The 18,582-nt window shown below is 36.1% G+C and overlaps 2 protein-coding genes across 2 annotated transcripts in view; both read left to right on the top strand.

The window, feature by feature from the left end:
- The window catches only part of LOC127414487 (unconventional myosin-If-like), a 38,165-nt gene extending 30,083 nt beyond the window's left edge, over positions 1 to 8,082 (top strand). Inside the window, exons 23-28 of the mRNA XM_051652533.1 lie at positions 1,264 to 1,410; positions 1,599 to 1,747; positions 1,865 to 1,924; positions 5,068 to 5,281; positions 5,371 to 5,543; positions 7,413 to 8,082. Of these exons, the coding sequence (XP_051508493.1) occupies positions 1,264 to 1,410; positions 1,599 to 1,747; positions 1,865 to 1,924; positions 5,068 to 5,281; positions 5,371 to 5,543; positions 7,413 to 7,489 (820 nt within the window). The 3' untranslated portion in view covers positions 7,490 to 8,082. The remainder of the gene's footprint in view (positions 1 to 1,263; positions 1,411 to 1,598; positions 1,748 to 1,864; positions 1,925 to 5,067; positions 5,282 to 5,370; positions 5,544 to 7,412) is intronic.
- A 229-nt stretch (positions 8,083 to 8,311) lies between these two features.
- On the top strand, positions 8,312 to 18,488 carry LOC127414491 (alkaline ceramidase 1). The gene is made up of 8 exons (XM_051652545.1): positions 8,312 to 8,854; positions 9,824 to 10,152; positions 10,944 to 11,065; positions 12,847 to 12,961; positions 13,645 to 13,783; positions 14,786 to 14,923; positions 15,153 to 15,290; positions 15,448 to 18,488. Exons 2-8 carry the CDS (start codon positions 10,116 to 10,118, stop codon positions 15,623 to 15,625), a joined length of 867 nt encoding a protein of 288 aa, XP_051508505.1. The 5' UTR covers positions 8,312 to 8,854; positions 9,824 to 10,115; the 3' UTR covers positions 15,626 to 18,488.
- Positions 18,489 to 18,582: the final 94 nt, after the last annotated feature.

The raw sequence follows: 18,582 nt of genomic DNA, 5'->3' as shown, positions 1-18,582 counted from the left end.
ACATTTTAAAAAAAACAATGAAATTCACAAGGAAAAACATCATATAATGTGTTGTAATGCTTTCAATATAGAAAAGGGTGAATATAATTTACAAATCACTCCTTTTTGTTTTTATTAGCATTTTTCATACTGTCCCAACTTTTTCGGAATTGGGGTTATGTTTTGAAAACCATATTCTCAATAATTGCAAGTTTTATTTTAGAAGAAAATCTGCACTTTTTGTTTGAGCAAGTGTGGTAGAGTTGTCTGTTTGTACTGTTTACACATTATACATGACTATGCTTATGTGTAGATTAATTTCCATGCAACAAAAAAAGCTTGCAGACCACTGCTGCCACAGCAGAAACGCTTATGCGGAAGCTTTGCAAGGTCAAACTGTTTGCAAACTAGAGATAGGAAATTAACAAACAGGAAATGGGTTAATGTATATGGTGACTTAGTTCTTAATTTCTGCTTTATATGTCAGATTATCTGAAAATCTTTTGTGGTTGCTGTGAGTGTGTGCGTGTGTGAGTAAGAGAGAAACTGAAAAGGGGGTCTTTGAACAAGGCAAAGAATGGTGACTGTCTGTAAGCTAGGGTGACCATACCTCCTCTTTTTCCCGGACATGTCATCTTTTCCCGGGATTTCTGAATTTGCAAAACAATGCCCAAACAAAAGTGCAAATTTACAGAAGATTTGCACAAAAAATTCCCATGCTTTCGTCCAGGTCGAGATCCATGGGAAGCAGAATGTATGACATGTAAAGCTGACACTTATGTGTCAGTTGCTAATAAAGGTGAAAGTGATTTAGAAGCACATATTAGCTCTGCAAAGCATAAAGTGTCAGCAAAAGGTGAAAGTTCATCAGGTAAATTAACAGACTACTTTTTGCGACCAGGTAAAATTGTTATCACATTGCTTCATTTTCCATGGCCATTCAAAATAATAGTAGTAGTAAATGAAGGTACACTCATGGCATCAAATATTTTATTTTAGTAAATGGACATTCAAAAGAATGTTGGAAATTTTTATTTATTTATATACATATTTATGTTATGCTAATAGAGTGTCTTTTTCACTGTATTAAAGTTTGCATTCATAGTAACACTGTTTTGAACCCTAATATTTCTTGGACTTACACTGACACCTAGCGGTGTGGATGCAGCATCATTCAACCATAATAGTTTTCAGTTACCAATGTCATTGTAGAAATTCACTATTCAGAGTCAGCCATGATTAAATGTAAAATCTAGTCTTTTTTTTTTTTTTATTACCTTCCAGCACAAGACAAGATGACTTCTTCATCCTACATGAGGCTGAATATGACAGTCTGCTGGAGTCCACGTTTAAGACAGAGTTCCTCAGTCTGCTGTGCAAGCGCTATGAAGAGCAGACCAGAAACAAACTTTCACTGTCCTTCAGTGACAGGTGCACATTTCTCTCTTTTTGATCTCTCATTCCTAACATTACACTCATTCCAGTGCAGTCCCACTATACAGACAAACTGAGAGTTTTTGTAGTTTGATTGTTTTGTATTGTAATCATGGAATCATAATCAAGAAAATGTCATGATAAATCCAATATAGTTTACAGATTAGTGGTAACATTTTCTGCAGGCTGGAGTTCCATGTGAAGAAGGAGGGCTGGGGAGGGGGTGGTACCCGTGTGGTGGTATTCCAGAGGGGGCAGACAGATGTAGCTCTGATTAAACCAGGAGGAAAGACCCTTTCAGTCTCTATAGGTGATGGACTACCAAAGACATCGAGTAAGTAACTGCAGGGGTGGGGGATCGATAGATGAATGGAAGGATGGATGGATAATCAACAGTTGAACAGAAACTGTTCATTTATTTTAATCATATTTTCTTGTTCTCTTTTTCCAGAGCCAACCAGGAAGGGCATGCTACAGAGTCATGGAGGAAGAAGCCAGCCACGGCACAGGGGTATAAAAGGCTTTTCATTTGTAAAGTTTACAAATGTTAAATTCCCCAATCACTACAGTGACTGTATAGTCTTTGTTTTACAGTATATATAAGTAATAATGTACAGTCGGTCAAAATAAAGACTGGCATGGAGCGGGAGGGACTTGAATTACCTGAAATAGTTTATTTTGCCATAATTAAATGCTGACTGTACATTATCCCACTTTTTTCATGGACACGTACCAAATAAACTAAAATTAAGTATAGAGCTCATACTCAAGTTGGAATAATCTCTCATAAATGTATTTATTTATTTAGAGGCCCCAACACAGAAAAACGGTGTCAAGGGTGTCAAATGCAAAGTGTTTTCGGGATTGACATTTGTCAGTGCTATACTAACCAAATAAATAAATACATGGACATGAAATATTCATTTCAGTTTAAATTATGTTATTACACTCACTTTATTAGGAACACCTGTACATCTACTTATTCATGCGAATATCTAATCAGACAGTCATGTGGCAGCAGTGCAATGCATAAAATCATGCAGATACAGGTCAGGATCTTTAGTTAATGTTCACATCAACCATCAGAATGGGGAAAAAAAATGTGATCTCAGTGATTTGGACCGTGGCATGATTGTTGATGCCTGATGAGCTGGTTTGAGTATTTCTGTAACTGCTGATCTCCTGAGATTTTCACACAAAGCAGTCTCTAGAGCAGTGGTTCTCAACTGGTTTTGCTTCGGGACCCAGATTTTACATTGGAAGTCAAGTAAAATAGTGGCGACCCACTATAGTAAAAATGTAACCTGTATTTAATGTATCCTGGGTCACATTTCCTTTTATCTTGCATAGTTTTGATCATGGTTTTCAAGTATAAGGGCATGCATCAATGACGTTATTTTTGTTGTTGTTGTAAACAACAAAAGCTACAGGAATGTTTCTCTCCCCCCTTTTAAAAATTGAAGAGCATATTTATTTATAGGCTATGAGCCCATTATTATCCCGTTTGTTTCCTAATTTCAAACAACATTCAAACAGAACATACATATTACACAGGAGGAAAAGCTCTTCATTACCATGGTTAGGTCAATGTAGCTAGTCTTAAATAATAGTAATAATAATAATAATAAATTATAGTATTGATGAAAAAATATATATAAGCCGAAACACATTTTGAAACTTTAACTACAACTGCAAATGTTGATATAAAAATGAGGTCTAATTGTGTAAATCATGTAAAATCGTGAAACTTAGTAAAGGTGATGATGTGTAATTATTTTATTTATTTATTTATTTTTTTTGCGCATAACACAGTGTTGCTCTTTTCCTCATCAGTGCTGTTTGGCATGTCGGGTCTGCCTGCTGTCTGAGAGGTTCGACTTGACTTTCTCCGTAACGCTTTAAACTAGAAAAGTCTCACTAGAAATTAAATGGGTCACATCAGTTTTGAGGTCTGCATGCCGCAATATTGAGGGAAGACCGGTTGTTGCACACGCACGTCAGAGAGCAGAGCAGATCATTAGCACGAGCTTAATCGCACAGTGAAAATATGAGAAGCCTTTAACTGAATGCGAGATTATCATTCAATTTCTTCATTAAACATTATATTATCATTAAATAATCTCTATCACTTGGGCAGCTGCCAAACAAATCTTCAATGGGAGAACCATAGCATTGTTCTTTCCCTGCAGTCCATGACCCAGTCCGAGTAGACCTGCGACCCACTTTTGGGTCACGACCCACCAGTTGAGAAACACTGCTCTAGAGTTTACTCAGAATGGTGCCAAAAACAAAAAACATCCAGTGAGTGGCAGTTCTGCGGACAGAAACACCTTGTTGATGAGAGAGGTCAACGGAAAATGGCCAGATTGGTTTGAGCTGAAAGAAAGGCTACAGTAACTCAGATAACCACTCTGTACAATTGTAGTGAACAGAATAGAATCTCAGAATGCACAACATGTCAAACCTTGAGGTGGATGGGCTACAACAGCAGAAGACCACGTTGGGCACTTTATCAGGACCATAGTTTTCCTAATAAAGTGCTAAGTTAGTGTATGTGAGAAGTAAGAGACCATGGAGTCTCCAGAAACACAGAATTCAACCTCCAGTTTGTAGTATCAAAATATTGATTGTAAATTGAGTTGAATTATTGTTAACATTTTACAATAAGTTTGTATTTGTAAACATTAGTTAACAATGAACAATACTTTTAAAGTATTTATTAATCTTGTTATGTTCATTTCTAAATATACTAATATTTTTTTTTTCATTAAATGTTGTATCTGTTAACATTAGTTAATGCATACCAAAGTAGCATGAACAAAGAATAATAAATGATTTAAAAAGTCAATGTTCATTGTAAGCTCATGATAACATATGCATTTACTAATGTTAACAAACAGAACCTAATTGTAGTGTTACCAAATTATTTTGTTAGCTTATTTGTACATATCGCAGAGTGATATGAGAGAACAGGATCGAACAGAATCATTAGTATTCCGGAGAGCTGTGTAATAATAAATAATAATAAAAATAATCATAATACACAATTATTATTATTTTTACTTTTGTTCAATTCAGGCTTCATTTATGATTTTTCAATAATTTAAAAAACAAATTATACTTGCCAGAATGCAGCATTACAGAGCATTTCAGAGGTTGACATCTCCAAAGAACAAGCACACAGTAACAGTGGCAAGACAAATCTCTCTGAGGTCAAAGAAACCTTAGGAGGATGTAAAACTCAATGGAGAAACACATCCTCCTCTGGTTGGCCTTAAGGAATACGTCATGGGAAACAGAGAGTATTAGTAGTTCTCACAGAATAAGTAAACAGTATTCCCATTATTTGGATCCTGAGTTTTGCATTTTAAAAAATATTATAGAGGTAAAAAGCTTAAATCAGCTTAAAGAGTTGCATCATCTACAAGCTACAAGATTGAACTCTGATATAAAAAGACTGTTGATTGAATTAAAGTGGTTTCGGTTTATTAGACTAATGAGCATCTCTGCCCAAATGCAAGTCTGCAGTACTGTTATCAAAGGCAGGTTCTCCACTAGATAGCACAGACAGGTACACCCAGAGTAATTGGTATGATACACATTGAGCCACCTGATCTTTACATACACACTGATCTTTTTCTTTGCTTCTCACAGAGAGCCATCAGAATGGTGCTGCAAAGTTTCCCCGTGCTAATGCTCATCAGCAGCCAAGAGAAGTTACATACTCCCTTCCAGTAAAGCAGAACCTTCCACCCAACAATGCTCTTCCTAAACTGGGATCCCAGAAGAATCGGCAAGGCTCCAGGCCAGCCCAGAATAACTCCACGAACCTTGACTTCCTCAATGTTCCTGATCAGGGCATGTCAGGGTAGGAGAGCTTCTGATTGTTGTAAAAACAATCTCCAATCCAGTTTTTTTCACAACAAGTCTAACACTGTTCACCTCTTTGCTTGCCAGTATGCAGCGGAAAAGGAGCATCAGCCAGCGCCCTCCACCGGCTCCCTCAAGTCGACCCAGACCTCAGCCCCGACCTCAGGGCCCACGTTGCAGAGCGCTCTATAAATACGTTGGTCAAGATGTGGATGAAATTAGCTTTGATGTTAATGACGTCATAGACTTAATCAATGAAGGTGAGATCTGTAAATAAGAGACAATTATCTAGTTTTGCCAAGTAGGACGTGACAATGGATCAACATCCTTTGTTGGTACTGAATCAACATTTCTATCAAAAAAATCATACACCAAACACTATACCCTCCCCTAAATTGCCTGTTCCATTCAGAAGTGATCATCCTTATTCCCTATTTCATTCAAGGACAATAACCCTCCACTGTGAGAGCTTCAGAGGGCTGAAAGGTGATAATGGTCATTTAGAACTCACTGTTTAAAGGCCTCTATATACTTCCTGAGAAGTCCTTCTTCGTTCTTCGTTCAGGGTTAAAAAGAAGTTCTAAACAGCCAAACAATGGTATACTGTTTGAGAACTTTCAGACACCCGCAACACTGCTGTGAGAGGTGTTTAAAGGTCTATTTAAATATGAGGATGCTCGGTAAAACCTTAACTAATGTGCCATTAAAATGTGTTATCAATGACTTTATGCCTCATTCTATCAGTAGAATTCACATAAGATCAGTAAAAGATGCTTTTTAACCACTCGATGATTATTTTAAGTAATACATTTGCAGTAGATAATGTTAATTTGTCTTGTTTACATTCTGAATTCATGATGCTAATGCACTAACATGCTATGCACCGGTTACACTCTGTTATTATAATTTATGTTGACACTGATACTATTGCAAAGATGAGGCCATAAAAGTGTTAATGTGCAGAATAAAGACAAAAGAATGATGAGAGGCATGGCTTACTTTGGGCAGATGTGTGAATGGCTTTCGCTGCAGATGGCACATGAGTGAATGTGCACTTGAGAGTAATTGAGTATATTTGATTCCTTTTGTAGACTAATTAAACAAAACAAAAAAAATTGTATGACATGGTCTTGGAATATGTCTCTAAGCGAATGATCGTACAGATATAGGTAAATAGGCAAATGCATGCTTGTGTGTACGTGTTGACTGAACTTGACTGACTATAAACAAAATTAACTGTCGGCCTCAAGGTAGGTGGAGCTTCAGGTCACACCTTCCGATGATGTGGACCAATGGCAGTAAGGTGTTTAGCAGCCGGCAAGAATTTTTCCTAAAAGTTTGCCCAGACAAGCTTTTACGAACCACTGAAATGAACGAGAAAAACACAGTAATTTGGCCAGATTTTGTTCTAAATGACAACACACCCTTCATTCTTCGATTTCGTATGAAGTATCAGGTCTTTAAATGATTCTCATTGGAAATTCCATTCATCAGGATTGTGCTCCCTTTGCATCATCAGCGGCTGTTAGAACACAGACAGGCACGCTAAACAGATGTTGGGCATGCGAAATTGGGGAGAAAGTCCAAAATAAATAAATAAATAAATAAATAAATCTCCCTCCCTATTTAGCCGGAAGAGAGACTTCAGATTTTAAATGTGTATATCTGCTGAAAGCGAATTTTCTCTGCGTTTAGAAGTACGCTATCATATACAGTAGATGTCCTTAAAGCTAATAGATATGGGCTTAAATTAACAAAACTTAAACTTTGATGTCATGGTGTCTGCAAATGATTGATAAGAATGCTGTTGAAGCCTCAAATCTAAGCCCTAAGACTAACCATAAATCTAACCCTAAATGATTGGCTGATTGGATTGTTGTTTCAGGACCAACACGGATGTTGATCCAGGAACATGTCTTAATTGTACTACATAAATCACATTTAATGGCAAGCTAGACAGTTTATAGTTACAGAGATTCAAAAGGATTTTATTTGTATTAGCATGTTTGGCCTGGGTGTTCTATTGGATCTGAAATCCAGCCCTTGTCTAGTTATGTGATTACTGGGCAAGAACTCTCCTGGTGGATTGTTTATTTTGAGTCACTGATGTTCTTCTGGGTTTCCTGTAGATCCATCAGGCTGGTGGCGCGGACGGATTAATGGCAAGGAGGGTCTCTTTCCTGGGAACTATGTTGAGAAGATCTGACCTCTTCATGTCAATGAGGTAGACAGCAATGATGAACCTGTATTCTGACTTTTGACCTCTAAACTCCACCATATCATGGATTCTCTTAGGTTCTGGGATTTACACTCCATTCGAAGTCAGTGAGGAGATCAGTGATTTAAATCCAACATCAAAGACATTCTCAGTACATTTAAGTGTTTTGCAGAATTTGATATCCAAAAGTGTTTACAAAAACTCTTATGGACTGTCTACAAATGACCACTAGACGGTGCTGTTGTGCAGTTTTAAGGATTTTCAGAACAGGATTGTATAGACTAAAAACAGCAATGTATAAAATGAACAGAATAGCAGGTTGTCTAATTTCATTAATACTGTGTATAAGAAAAAAAGAAAAAGAAAAACATTTGTTGGATGATTTTTTTATTCTTTTTTTTTTTTTGTCATATTGTTTTCCCTTCTGTGAAAAATCTTCAATCAGAAACATGACAAATTGATGTCTGTGATACTATTAAAGAGAGCCTTATTTAACCCTTAAATGTATTAGTGTTTCACCAAACATTATTACATACTAAGCGGGAAAAACCCTGCACACTTACATATCTAGGGTCTTTAATGATCCTATACACTTTTGGTAATTAAGCAATTATTTAAAAATAAAATTGTTTTTTGCAATTTTGCAAACAAAAGAAAAAAAATGTGTGTGTGTGCTTTTTTTTTATTACACTATTAAGAAGAGAAAGTTTGAGTAATATAAAAAAGGTGTGGGCAAATTACAGGGAGTGGAATGAGGTCACGATTCACTAAAGACCCGAGGTATGCATTAAAAGGTTAAAAATATCTCAACTCTGTACTATAAGTACTGTAGGTGACAAAAAAAAAAAACAAAAAAAAAACATTGTTTTTACTTTGAATGAAGTCCATAAGCCTGAAATAATTTTAGACACAAAATAAATTACAATGTGCCAAGCCCTGTCTGGTCCTACTCTGATCAATGTTTAATTAAACAAATGCAGATGATCTGGGAAGATAATTTAGAGAATGATATTATATCTACACATGTAAGTGTATAATTATTGCCTCAAGAAACAGTTTTTCTGGTTCTTGAGGCAGTGCATTTGAACTTTAATTTGCCTCTTGGCTATTAAACTGAGTGTTGTTCCTTAAACAAAGTTTTGAGTTATTCCTAAATAACTTCACTATGTAAACTTGTTTTGGAGTCTTTTCCCCTTTACCTCACTTCTATAGAACAAGCATTTGATATTCTATTTGGATTGGATTTGCAATAGAATGGAGGTAATTAGCCCCCAGCAGAAAGTGGTGTCTTTGACAGACAGGTGAAAGACAGAGAAACACGTTCTTACCACCGTGGGAGGACTGGTTCAGCAGGTGAGTTCAGACTCGCTAACAGGTGAACAGAATGAGAGTCAGTCCCTCATTTAACATGCTAAGCATTTATGCAAACATTTTATTTTATTTTATTTTATGTTATATTTTATTTATTTTTTTTTAATAGAGAGATTTAAGTGGTTTCCAAATGTAGCAATTGTTTTTTTTTTTGTTTTTTTTTATACTCAAAGCCAGTTGTTAAAGATCTTTTTTTTTATATGTCAGTGATCATCTTTGGTACTATATATGAATTTCTAATCTCATCTCAGCATTCATACTGAAGGATTACAATCTTTGGCGCTTCATTGTGTCACTGGTGTTACCAGTGTTTTTTTGTTGTTGTCATATTTGACATATAAATGATTTTATATGAATTGACTGTTGCTTCATTCAAGAGTAAAATGAATGTCCTTCAAATATATCAATTATTATAGCAAAGGTATGATAGTGCAAAAGCGGTAACACTTTATAACAAGGTTCCATTTGTTAACATTAGTTAATACTCTGTCAACTAACATGAATTAACAATGAACAATTGTATTTTTATTAACTAACATTAACAAAGATGAATAAATGCTTGTAAACAATATATTGTTAATCGTTTGATGCCTAATGCATTCATTAATGTTAACGAATGGAACCTTATTGTAAAGTGTTACCATAAAAGCTAAATCTCCTATTTGTTTCGCATTATAATAATCATAATGTGCCTATAGCTACTCTGTAACTAGAATAGATGAAGAAATAAAATTTCTAAAATTGATTAAATGTTCCAAAAACTATAAATAATAATAATTATTATAATTATAATAATTATAATAATTTATGAGAATTCATAAAGCCAAGGGCCCAATACCCAAGTTTAAATGTCCATAAATGAAATATATTTTGAGACATTTTGCTATCCCAAAAGTGCACCTGTTTTTTAGAATGACCTGCCTACCTTTTTCCTATTAATGAATATTTCAGATATTGTAAAGATGTTGAGGTTACTGCGGACGTCGGAGAGTCGACAGGTGCTTCACCTCAGCTCGTTGAACTTGTGCTGCAGCTCGCGCCGGAGGCGGGCGCGTGCCGGGCGTTGTAAAGCAGCGCATTTCAGGTCTGTACGCATAGCAAGCTGACAGGTTCTCAACACAATGGCACAATGAGGGATGCGACTGTTCGTCGGTTTCACCTGAAGCCTTCAGGTGATGTCACAGAGCGAGACCCGAGTAACAGGATCGGGGACATTTCTCCCCTACTTAAACCTACCTGACACATGGAGCGCGCGGCTGCAGTGGACGCATTTTTGAGAGGTAAGCGATAGTGTATTCTTTTTATTTTATCTAAGAGTACGATCGTTTTTCTTTATCGATTTGGGAGAGTTTATATAGGAGACGGATGTTTAATCATCCTCGTTTATTGTACTGAGATATTCGTTTCCTCTGTTGCGCTCTCCTACCAATTAATTTATTATCCGGCGGATTCACTTTTCCCAGTTTAATGACCCTAAGTGGTCTGCAGTGTAATGTAATGTTCTATAGGACAAGTCCAGTACAAAATGTGGTTAAATTATCTTGGCTTGTTGATTTTGTGTTAATGCTCAAGGCACAGGTGCAAGCTTGGCTTATTTAAACAAGTATTGATTTATACATTGAAACGACCTCGTGACTGTCACTGTAGTTAATGTCCTTATTTTATTACACTACAATCAAATGCAAAGTAACAAAGACAGAGAAATTCTATGGAAACCTACAATATAGCCTATTGGCTGCATGTGGCTCAAAACCTGTTGAGCTTAAAAAAGGTCACCTGGCGTTTACAATGCCAACAGTGGGTTGCAGGGTCACATGCACTAAATAATTTTGTAATAGGGTGTACTTGCCTGGAAAAATGTGTCCTGTCAGTTTCACTCTGAGCTTCTGTAGAAACAGATCAGCTTTTGTTCAGTAACTCCATTATGACCTATTAAAGCCTGGAATGCTCTTCTCTTTATGTATAAAGACAACAAGCTTAGCTGCATGACAAGTGTTTTGTCCTTACAAAACAACAACAGAGATGTTGCAATTTTTGGCTTATTACATTAATGCATGTCTCATTCTTCCAGGGATACCCTCATTCCCGTCATTTGATAAAATGGCAGGCGTGTTTTCGTACGAGAGCTCTGATGTGGACTGGTGCGAAGACAACTATAAACACTCAGAGAATGTTGTGGAATATTTCAACACGGTATGAGCATAAAGTCCAGCCACAAACATTCAGTTCAAACTCCTTCCAGGTTATAGGAATATTCTGAGTTGAGCTCAGTCGATAGCATTTGTGGCATAATGTTGATTAGCACAAAAAATTTGTTTTAGACTCATCCCCGCTTTTCTTTCAAAAGCTAAATCTTACAATGGAAGTGAATGGGACCAGTCCGTAAACGTTTCAAAAGTATAGCAAAAAGATGTAAGCAATATGTATGTTAACGTTATTTTAATGTGGTAAAATCGCTTACAAGCCTTTTCTGTGTAAAGTTATAGCCAATTTTACAACTTTCTTGTCATGATGACATAACACCATAGACCCTAAAACCCTGTAACGACTGTAAAAACGACAATTTAAACAACTTTACAACTCAAATAATATACAAGCTTTAACAAAATAAATAATGTAAGTGCTTTTATAAAATTATAAGCTTCACATTTTTGTGTTTAAACCCTCCAAAAATGGGCCCCATTCACTTCCATTGTAAGTGCCTCACTGTAACTTTGATTTTTTAAAGAAAAGGTTTATTTAAAAAAAATTTTTTTTTTGTAGTAATCAACATTATGCCACAAATGCTGTCGATTGAGATTAACCGAAATATTCCTTTAATCACCGTGAATCCCAGTACCATCATTAACACTCCTTTTCATTATGAAAAATCCTATTCAAGACATTGTTAACTACAATAGCTGCTGCAGTCTCCATAAAATAATGTTCAAAATGCCATGGTAACATCCAGATACTACACCCACACTAACAACAAATTTCCAGTGACTCAGGCACAATCTAATGCCTATCCCACATGTACAATGGAGATGAAATCCAGTGCTATTCAGTTCAACCCATTTAGGTATAATTGATGGCCATAAGCCAATAACAAACTAATAAAATCTGCAGAGATATGTGAAAGTCAATGTGACTTTTGAACTGAATGTCAAGACAATGCTCAAATTGGCAAGAGTGCAATAAAACCAAATTTAAAGGGAATTCACCCAAAAAGGACAATTCTGTCATCAATTACTCACATATCGTTCCAAACATGTTTCACTTTCTTCAGTGGAACACAAGAGGAGGAATTTTCAAGGACGTTAAATGCTGATCTTTGCCATACAATGAAAGTGAATGGGGACTGAGGCTGTCAGTCCCTAAAATTCTGCCCAACTTTTCCTTGTTTGTGTTCCAAGGGAGAAAGAAAGTCATATGGGTTTGAACAACATAAGAGTGAGTGAATGACAACAGAATTTTCGTTTATAGGTGAACTATCTCTTTAAAGGTGCAACTTTTGTCTTTGTGTCATCTTGGACTAACACTGACACCTAGCAGCTTGGATGCAGCATCATTTAAAATCAATAGTTTTCAGTTTCAGATGCCATTGTAGAAATGTAGTATTCACAGTCAGCCATGATTATTTTCATCAATGTTTAATAGTGTCCAATAACAGGACGGTTACTGAGATTAAGTGAGTAGTATTCGGCTGGTCGTGTGATTCTAACATGGCAGCCCTCATGTGCGGACCCTCTCCATGTAGAATAAAACAGCTTTTTAAAGGTTACTGATATAACTGGAGTCTTCATTTTAATGTGAGTGGACATGATTTCCTACATATATTCCAACATTACAATTCATGTGTTTAGGAGTGAAACTTTTTTAATGAGGAAAAAATGACTGAGTGCACCTTTAAGAGGCACCATGGCCAGGTAAAGGATTTGAGTTTGAGTGTATCATAATAATCCACTAACATACAGCATTTTCTCTCCTTTCAGATGAGCAGTTTCATCTTTTTTGTCATTTCCCCTATAATGCTGTACCTGCTGCACCCATATGCCAAGGAGAGGAACCTGGCCATACATCTAGTTTGGCTCATGATGATCTTTGTTGGTAAGTGTCAGTCAGTCAGTCAAGTCTTCCACGGGTACACTATTTATTATTTACACAAGCATTGCGGGGTAATTACATTGCTCTGGAGAAAGCTGCTTACTGACTGAGCCGCGTGTATATGGAAGTAAAGAGTACGCCGCTTATACAGTGCATGTAAACAAGGGCACTGCTTTCTTGCATTAACCCACTTGACCTGAGTCCATGTAAACGTTGTCAGTGTGCCCGCATGACAGTTGAATATGTATTAAAGATGCTGTGGCATTGACAGTCCAGCAGGTGTCATCATTGCTAATGAAATCCACTCATTCATCACTTTCTGTGATCATGCCATGTTTTAAAGGTTTACTTGCAAATCAAAAAACCCATAACTGAACAAAACCATTGTTAGGAGAGATTTTGAAATTCTTTGTTTTTCTCCAGTCTTACACAGTCAGACATGCACTCATTGAGTAAGCTTACAAAACACTGATAAAGGTGTTTAGATGTAAAGCAAAATTGTGTTTTGCTTAGACCACTTGCATTAAAATAACATCATTTCAGGCTTTTCAATGACCTTAGACATTGGCTGCTTATTAACCATAATCGTTGTTTGATAATGCATGTAAATGCATTCCATGTTAACATATGGAAAGAGCTACTCAGCTACTCAGAGAGCTACTCTGCTATTAACTCTCTCTCTTCAGGTATCTTCTCCATGTATTTTCACATGACGCTGAGTTTCATGGGCCAGATGCTAGATGAGTTGTCAATCCTATGGGTTTTGGCTATTGGTTACTCCCTGTGGTTTCCACGCAAACACTTCCCCTCCTTTATTAAAGACAGGTAACACTGAATTCTACTTAACATATAGTGCTTTTTTATTTTGTTGTACCATGTATCATAATATAGCCTGTTTTTGTGGAGTGGCATGAATTGACTTGTCTTTATCCTCTAGAAAAGCTGTGTCTGCAGTACTGTAAAAATAGAAAGGAGCAATTAAAGGATCAGTTTACACTCTTTAGTGTGTGTAACATTAACCCAGTTTTACACCACAGCATCATATTCTATTCCGCTATATCCAATATTACAACTTCGTTGTCATGACAACAAAACCCTGTAATCCCGGTATTGGATATAGCTTTACACAGATAAGGTTAGTAAGCGATTTTATCACATTAAAATCATGTTAACATGTATTATGTTTTGAAACTTTCTGCATTTACGCGTTTATGAACTGGCCACATTCACTTCCATTGTAAGCGTCTTATTGTAACCGCAGAGCGAGTTGAAATAATTTTTTGTCGCAATAAACATCAAGCCACAAATGCTGTTGATTTGGCTTAACTTGTATTGAACCTGGAAAATTCCTTAACATATTTAAATGTATTTACAGGACTTTCATAAAAGTTTTATCTATATTCGATCATCTTTTTGATTTGTCGACAATCTTGTGGATTTCATGTATGTTATTAATAATATTTAAGATCACTAGAGTTCTGTGTTTGCAGCTGGGTAGCACATCGAAATCATTAGACTTATTTAAACCGATAACTCGTGAGTTCAAGAATCGTTCATGAGTCAAATATTTATGAATCAGATTACACTGGTCATGCTGTATGTTTGTTTTGTGTACAGCAAATGAAGACAAAACAATAGAAAGACGTGTTGTCTATGCATTGTCTTTGTATGTAAAATAAACGATAGTCTGAGTTAATTAAATGTGATAATACAAAGAATTACATTAAATGAACTCAGAATGCAAACTTACAACTTGGGTAAAATATCATTTATTTTGCCATGGTGCTAATGATTCAGACGAATCTCTGTCTGCTTGTTCTTTCTCAGGAGATCCTTCTCTCGTATGGTCCTGGTCATCACCGTCGTAACCACTCTGTCCTCTTTTGTCAAACCAACAGCCAACGCCTACGCTCTCAACTGCTTTGCTATCCATATCTTCTATTCTCTGTTTGTGGAGCTGAGGAGGTAAAGGATGAGGATCCATTGAATAAACTTTGTTTATCTTCTTCCAACTGCATCACATGCTTGTTCAGATGCTGTTTTTAGTCACTGTTTATCCACATAAGACTATAATTGCTAATTAAAGCCGATTTGATCTTTATCTATTATAGCTGCTGCGGATGCGGTTTTATCCCTTTGTTATCTTGCTTGTTGTTTTTCACTCTAATCCACTTCTGATTTATTTGTCCAACAGTTGCGCAGATCAGAGAGTGTTGCAAGTGGCCCGGGTGTGTATTGGCCTGTGGGTGCTGGCTATCTCTTGCTGGATCAGTGATCGCTTTGGCTGCAGCTTCTGGCAGAAACTGGATTTCTGTTATCTGCATGGTATCTGGTAAGTGAACATTGTAGAGCCATGATAACCTGCTATATGTTGGGTTTGAGTTTCTGTGTCTCATCTAATGGACAAATTGCAATTTTTGGCGACTTTATTGAAATGGATACCACATATGTTTGAATTATGAAATTGGATGGCTTTTACACCCCTGCAGGCACATTCTGATTGTGTTGGCCACTGCTTATGGCAGCACTTTGACCGCTTACCTGGATGCCAGTCTGGAGATCCCTTACTCTCTCCCCAACCTACAGTATTGGCCACGGGACAACTGGACCATCGGGCTACCTTACATCGTCCTCAAAGGCACCACAAAGACCCGGAAAAGATGTTAACAGGCGAGACAAAATGGAGTAAAGCACTGTCATATTTATAAAGCTGCTTGGTGAACAATACGATACATTTAAATGGACAGAAAGGAGAAGATCTTAGATCAGTATCCTGAGACACTTTATCCTATGTGAACTTTGAAGAGAAACTGGAAGTACTTGTTGTAGGGCTGAATGATTTGGACCAAAAATCTGATTGTGATTATTTTGGAAAATATTGCTATTGCGAGTTAAACTGCGCAATGATTATTAACATAAAAAAATAAATAAATAGATAAATAAATAAATAAAAAAAAAACATAGTAAGTGTGTCCTTTTGACAAAAATTAAGTCATGGGCAAACTACTGCCAAAAGAAATACTATTCAAGAAAGAGTGTTGTTCACAATTGAGTCCTCTTAAAAAGAAAAACACTACATAAATAAAAAAAATAGTGAAACATAGAGGTGGGAAAAACAGATTCACATCATCTTCACATTGAATCTGTTCACTGTGTTCCTGTTTTTGTCGACTTTGTGATAGGATCTCAGCCCACTTTTCATCATTATTTTTTGGAACCCAATAATTTAAGAAATTATAATGGAAATATATTTTTGTATACTGTTAACAACAACAACTCTTATTATTATTATAAAACAGTACCATATTTATGTAATATTTTCTGAACCTGCGTGTGGCATAGCTATGCAGGCCTTTCTTTTGGCAGATGCTTTTATTTTGCCGGAAGACATGAAGGAAGAGAAAGGTCTCATCCGCTCTTCTGTCCACAAAAACCCGGTGTTATGATTTTACTTTAGATTTGTATAGTAACATTTAGCGGACAAGTATATTTGGAATTACACAAATGTGCTATTAGTGAATCTAGAGCACTGTAAATTTAACGCACTCAGCTCATTAACCTCACGCATGCAGCACGTGCCGACTATTTATTTATTAATTAAATTGCAGCCTTTGCCGTTTGATATTCACACTACGACTTTGATTTTATTTCGATAAGTCATTCAGCCCTAACTTGTTGAATGAGAGAAATGTTGCTTCTGATGGTGATACTGTTGCCATTGCTGGCACTGTGTCCACATTCCTCATAGAACCTGAAACTGGTGTGTGTGTGCGTGCGTGCGTGCGTGCGTTTGTGCATGTGTGTGTGTGTGTGTGTGTGTGTGTGTGTGTGTAAGAGTTGCAAGTGACTGTATACTGTTTGTATCCTCATCTTTAAAAACATGTAGTTGTTATGTGAAAATTAATATTTGCACTGTTGTGACAGGATAGAATGAATGTATAAAATTATGTATTTTACATTATTTCTTCTATATGAATCAGGGGCTTCAACTTTTAAGACAAAGTGTGATAAGCAACTACTTGATTATGGGTGAAACTTGAAATAACTTTAATGTTAATTGTAATGAGAAACCTCGGTGTAGAGGTTCTAATGTAAAGTCTGATAGAGAGAGAAAAGTCATGGTGTCTGTTAAACATGAGATGTCACTTCACAACATGAAATTATTTTCTCAGAAAATGGTGCAAAATTTTCTTTACAAATGAAATAACTGGGATTATTAAAAATGTTGGTGTGGGGGTTTAAAATCTAATGCTTTAAAAAAAATATATATGTATATGTTGTTCTAACCTCCACCTTAGTGTATGACATTGTGTATTTTGATTGTGTACCATTACATGGCACCACTGGAGAACAAGACTGATGTGTTATGAAATTAATTGTGAAATAAGGTTATTTATATATACATTATGATTGTTGGGATCCATTTTTTATTCAGATCGTTTATTTAAAGGTTTGAAATGTTGCAATCTTAAAAATCACCGTTAATTTACTTTTGACACCACCTTATATAGTACATACAATGCAAAACTACCAACTGACAAAACTTGTGCTGCTGGTTGCATACTTTATGAAACTAGGGGTCAAATTGAGGTTTATGCAATTAAAAAGGATAATTCATTTACTTACCCTCATGCCATCCCAGATGTGTATGATTTTCTTTCTTCTGCTGAACACAAATGAAGATTTTTAGAAGAATATCTCAGCTCTGTAGCTTCACACAATGCAAGTGAATGGTGGCCAAAATTAGAAGATCCAAAAAGCATATAAAGGCAGCATAAAAGTAATCCATACGACTTCAATATGACATTATTGGTGTGGGGGAGAAACAGATCAATATTTAAGTCCATTTTTCCTAAAAATTCTTCTCCCTGTCCAGTAGGTGGTGATATACACAAAGAATGCAAATTGCCAAAAACAAAAGAAGAAAGTGAAAGTGCAGATTTAATATTATAATATTTCTCACCCACACCTATCATATCACTTCTGAACACATGAATGAAATCACTGGATGGATTACTTTTATGCTGCCTTTATATACTTTTTGGACCTTCAAAGTTCTGGCCACCATTTGCTTGCATTGTATGGACATAAAGAGCTAAGAAAATCATACACATCTGGGATGGCATGAGGGTGAGTAAATGATGAGAGAATTTTCATTTTTGGGTGAACTATCCCTTTAAAGAATTCATCCCTGTACTTTCTGATATAGAGCCACCTAATGCGCACATGGCACAGTTTTTGGGTGCTGCAGTATAGATGGTTGATGGTACATAATCTCCATCCTGATTCCTGCCCTATCTTCAGAAATCTGGACAGTTATGATTTGAAGGAAGAAATAAAAAAATTACACCTTTTACAAGTGAGTTGGCTGGCATCAAATGTCTGCATTTCTGTTCAGTTTAATACCATAGTTACTGCAGGTATTGTTACTACAATACAACGTTGCCAAACTGTTATAAAGATTTCAAGATTTTATTGGAATAATATTGTAGTCTTTATGCTGTTTTGGCGGAAAATACGGTTACAATGGCATATTTTTTGTAAATGACACCTTAATTTCACTTTTACACTGCCACAAACATTTTGTTAACATACATTTGACTTGTTTTTCTCTGTCAAATTAA

This window comes from Myxocyprinus asiaticus, chromosome 24, assembly GCF_019703515.2.
Source record: "Myxocyprinus asiaticus isolate MX2 ecotype Aquarium Trade chromosome 24, UBuf_Myxa_2, whole genome shotgun sequence".
NCBI classification, from domain to species: domain Eukaryota; kingdom Metazoa; phylum Chordata; class Actinopteri; order Cypriniformes; family Catostomidae; genus Myxocyprinus; species Myxocyprinus asiaticus.
This window is presented reverse-complemented; position numbering and strand designations above follow the sequence as displayed.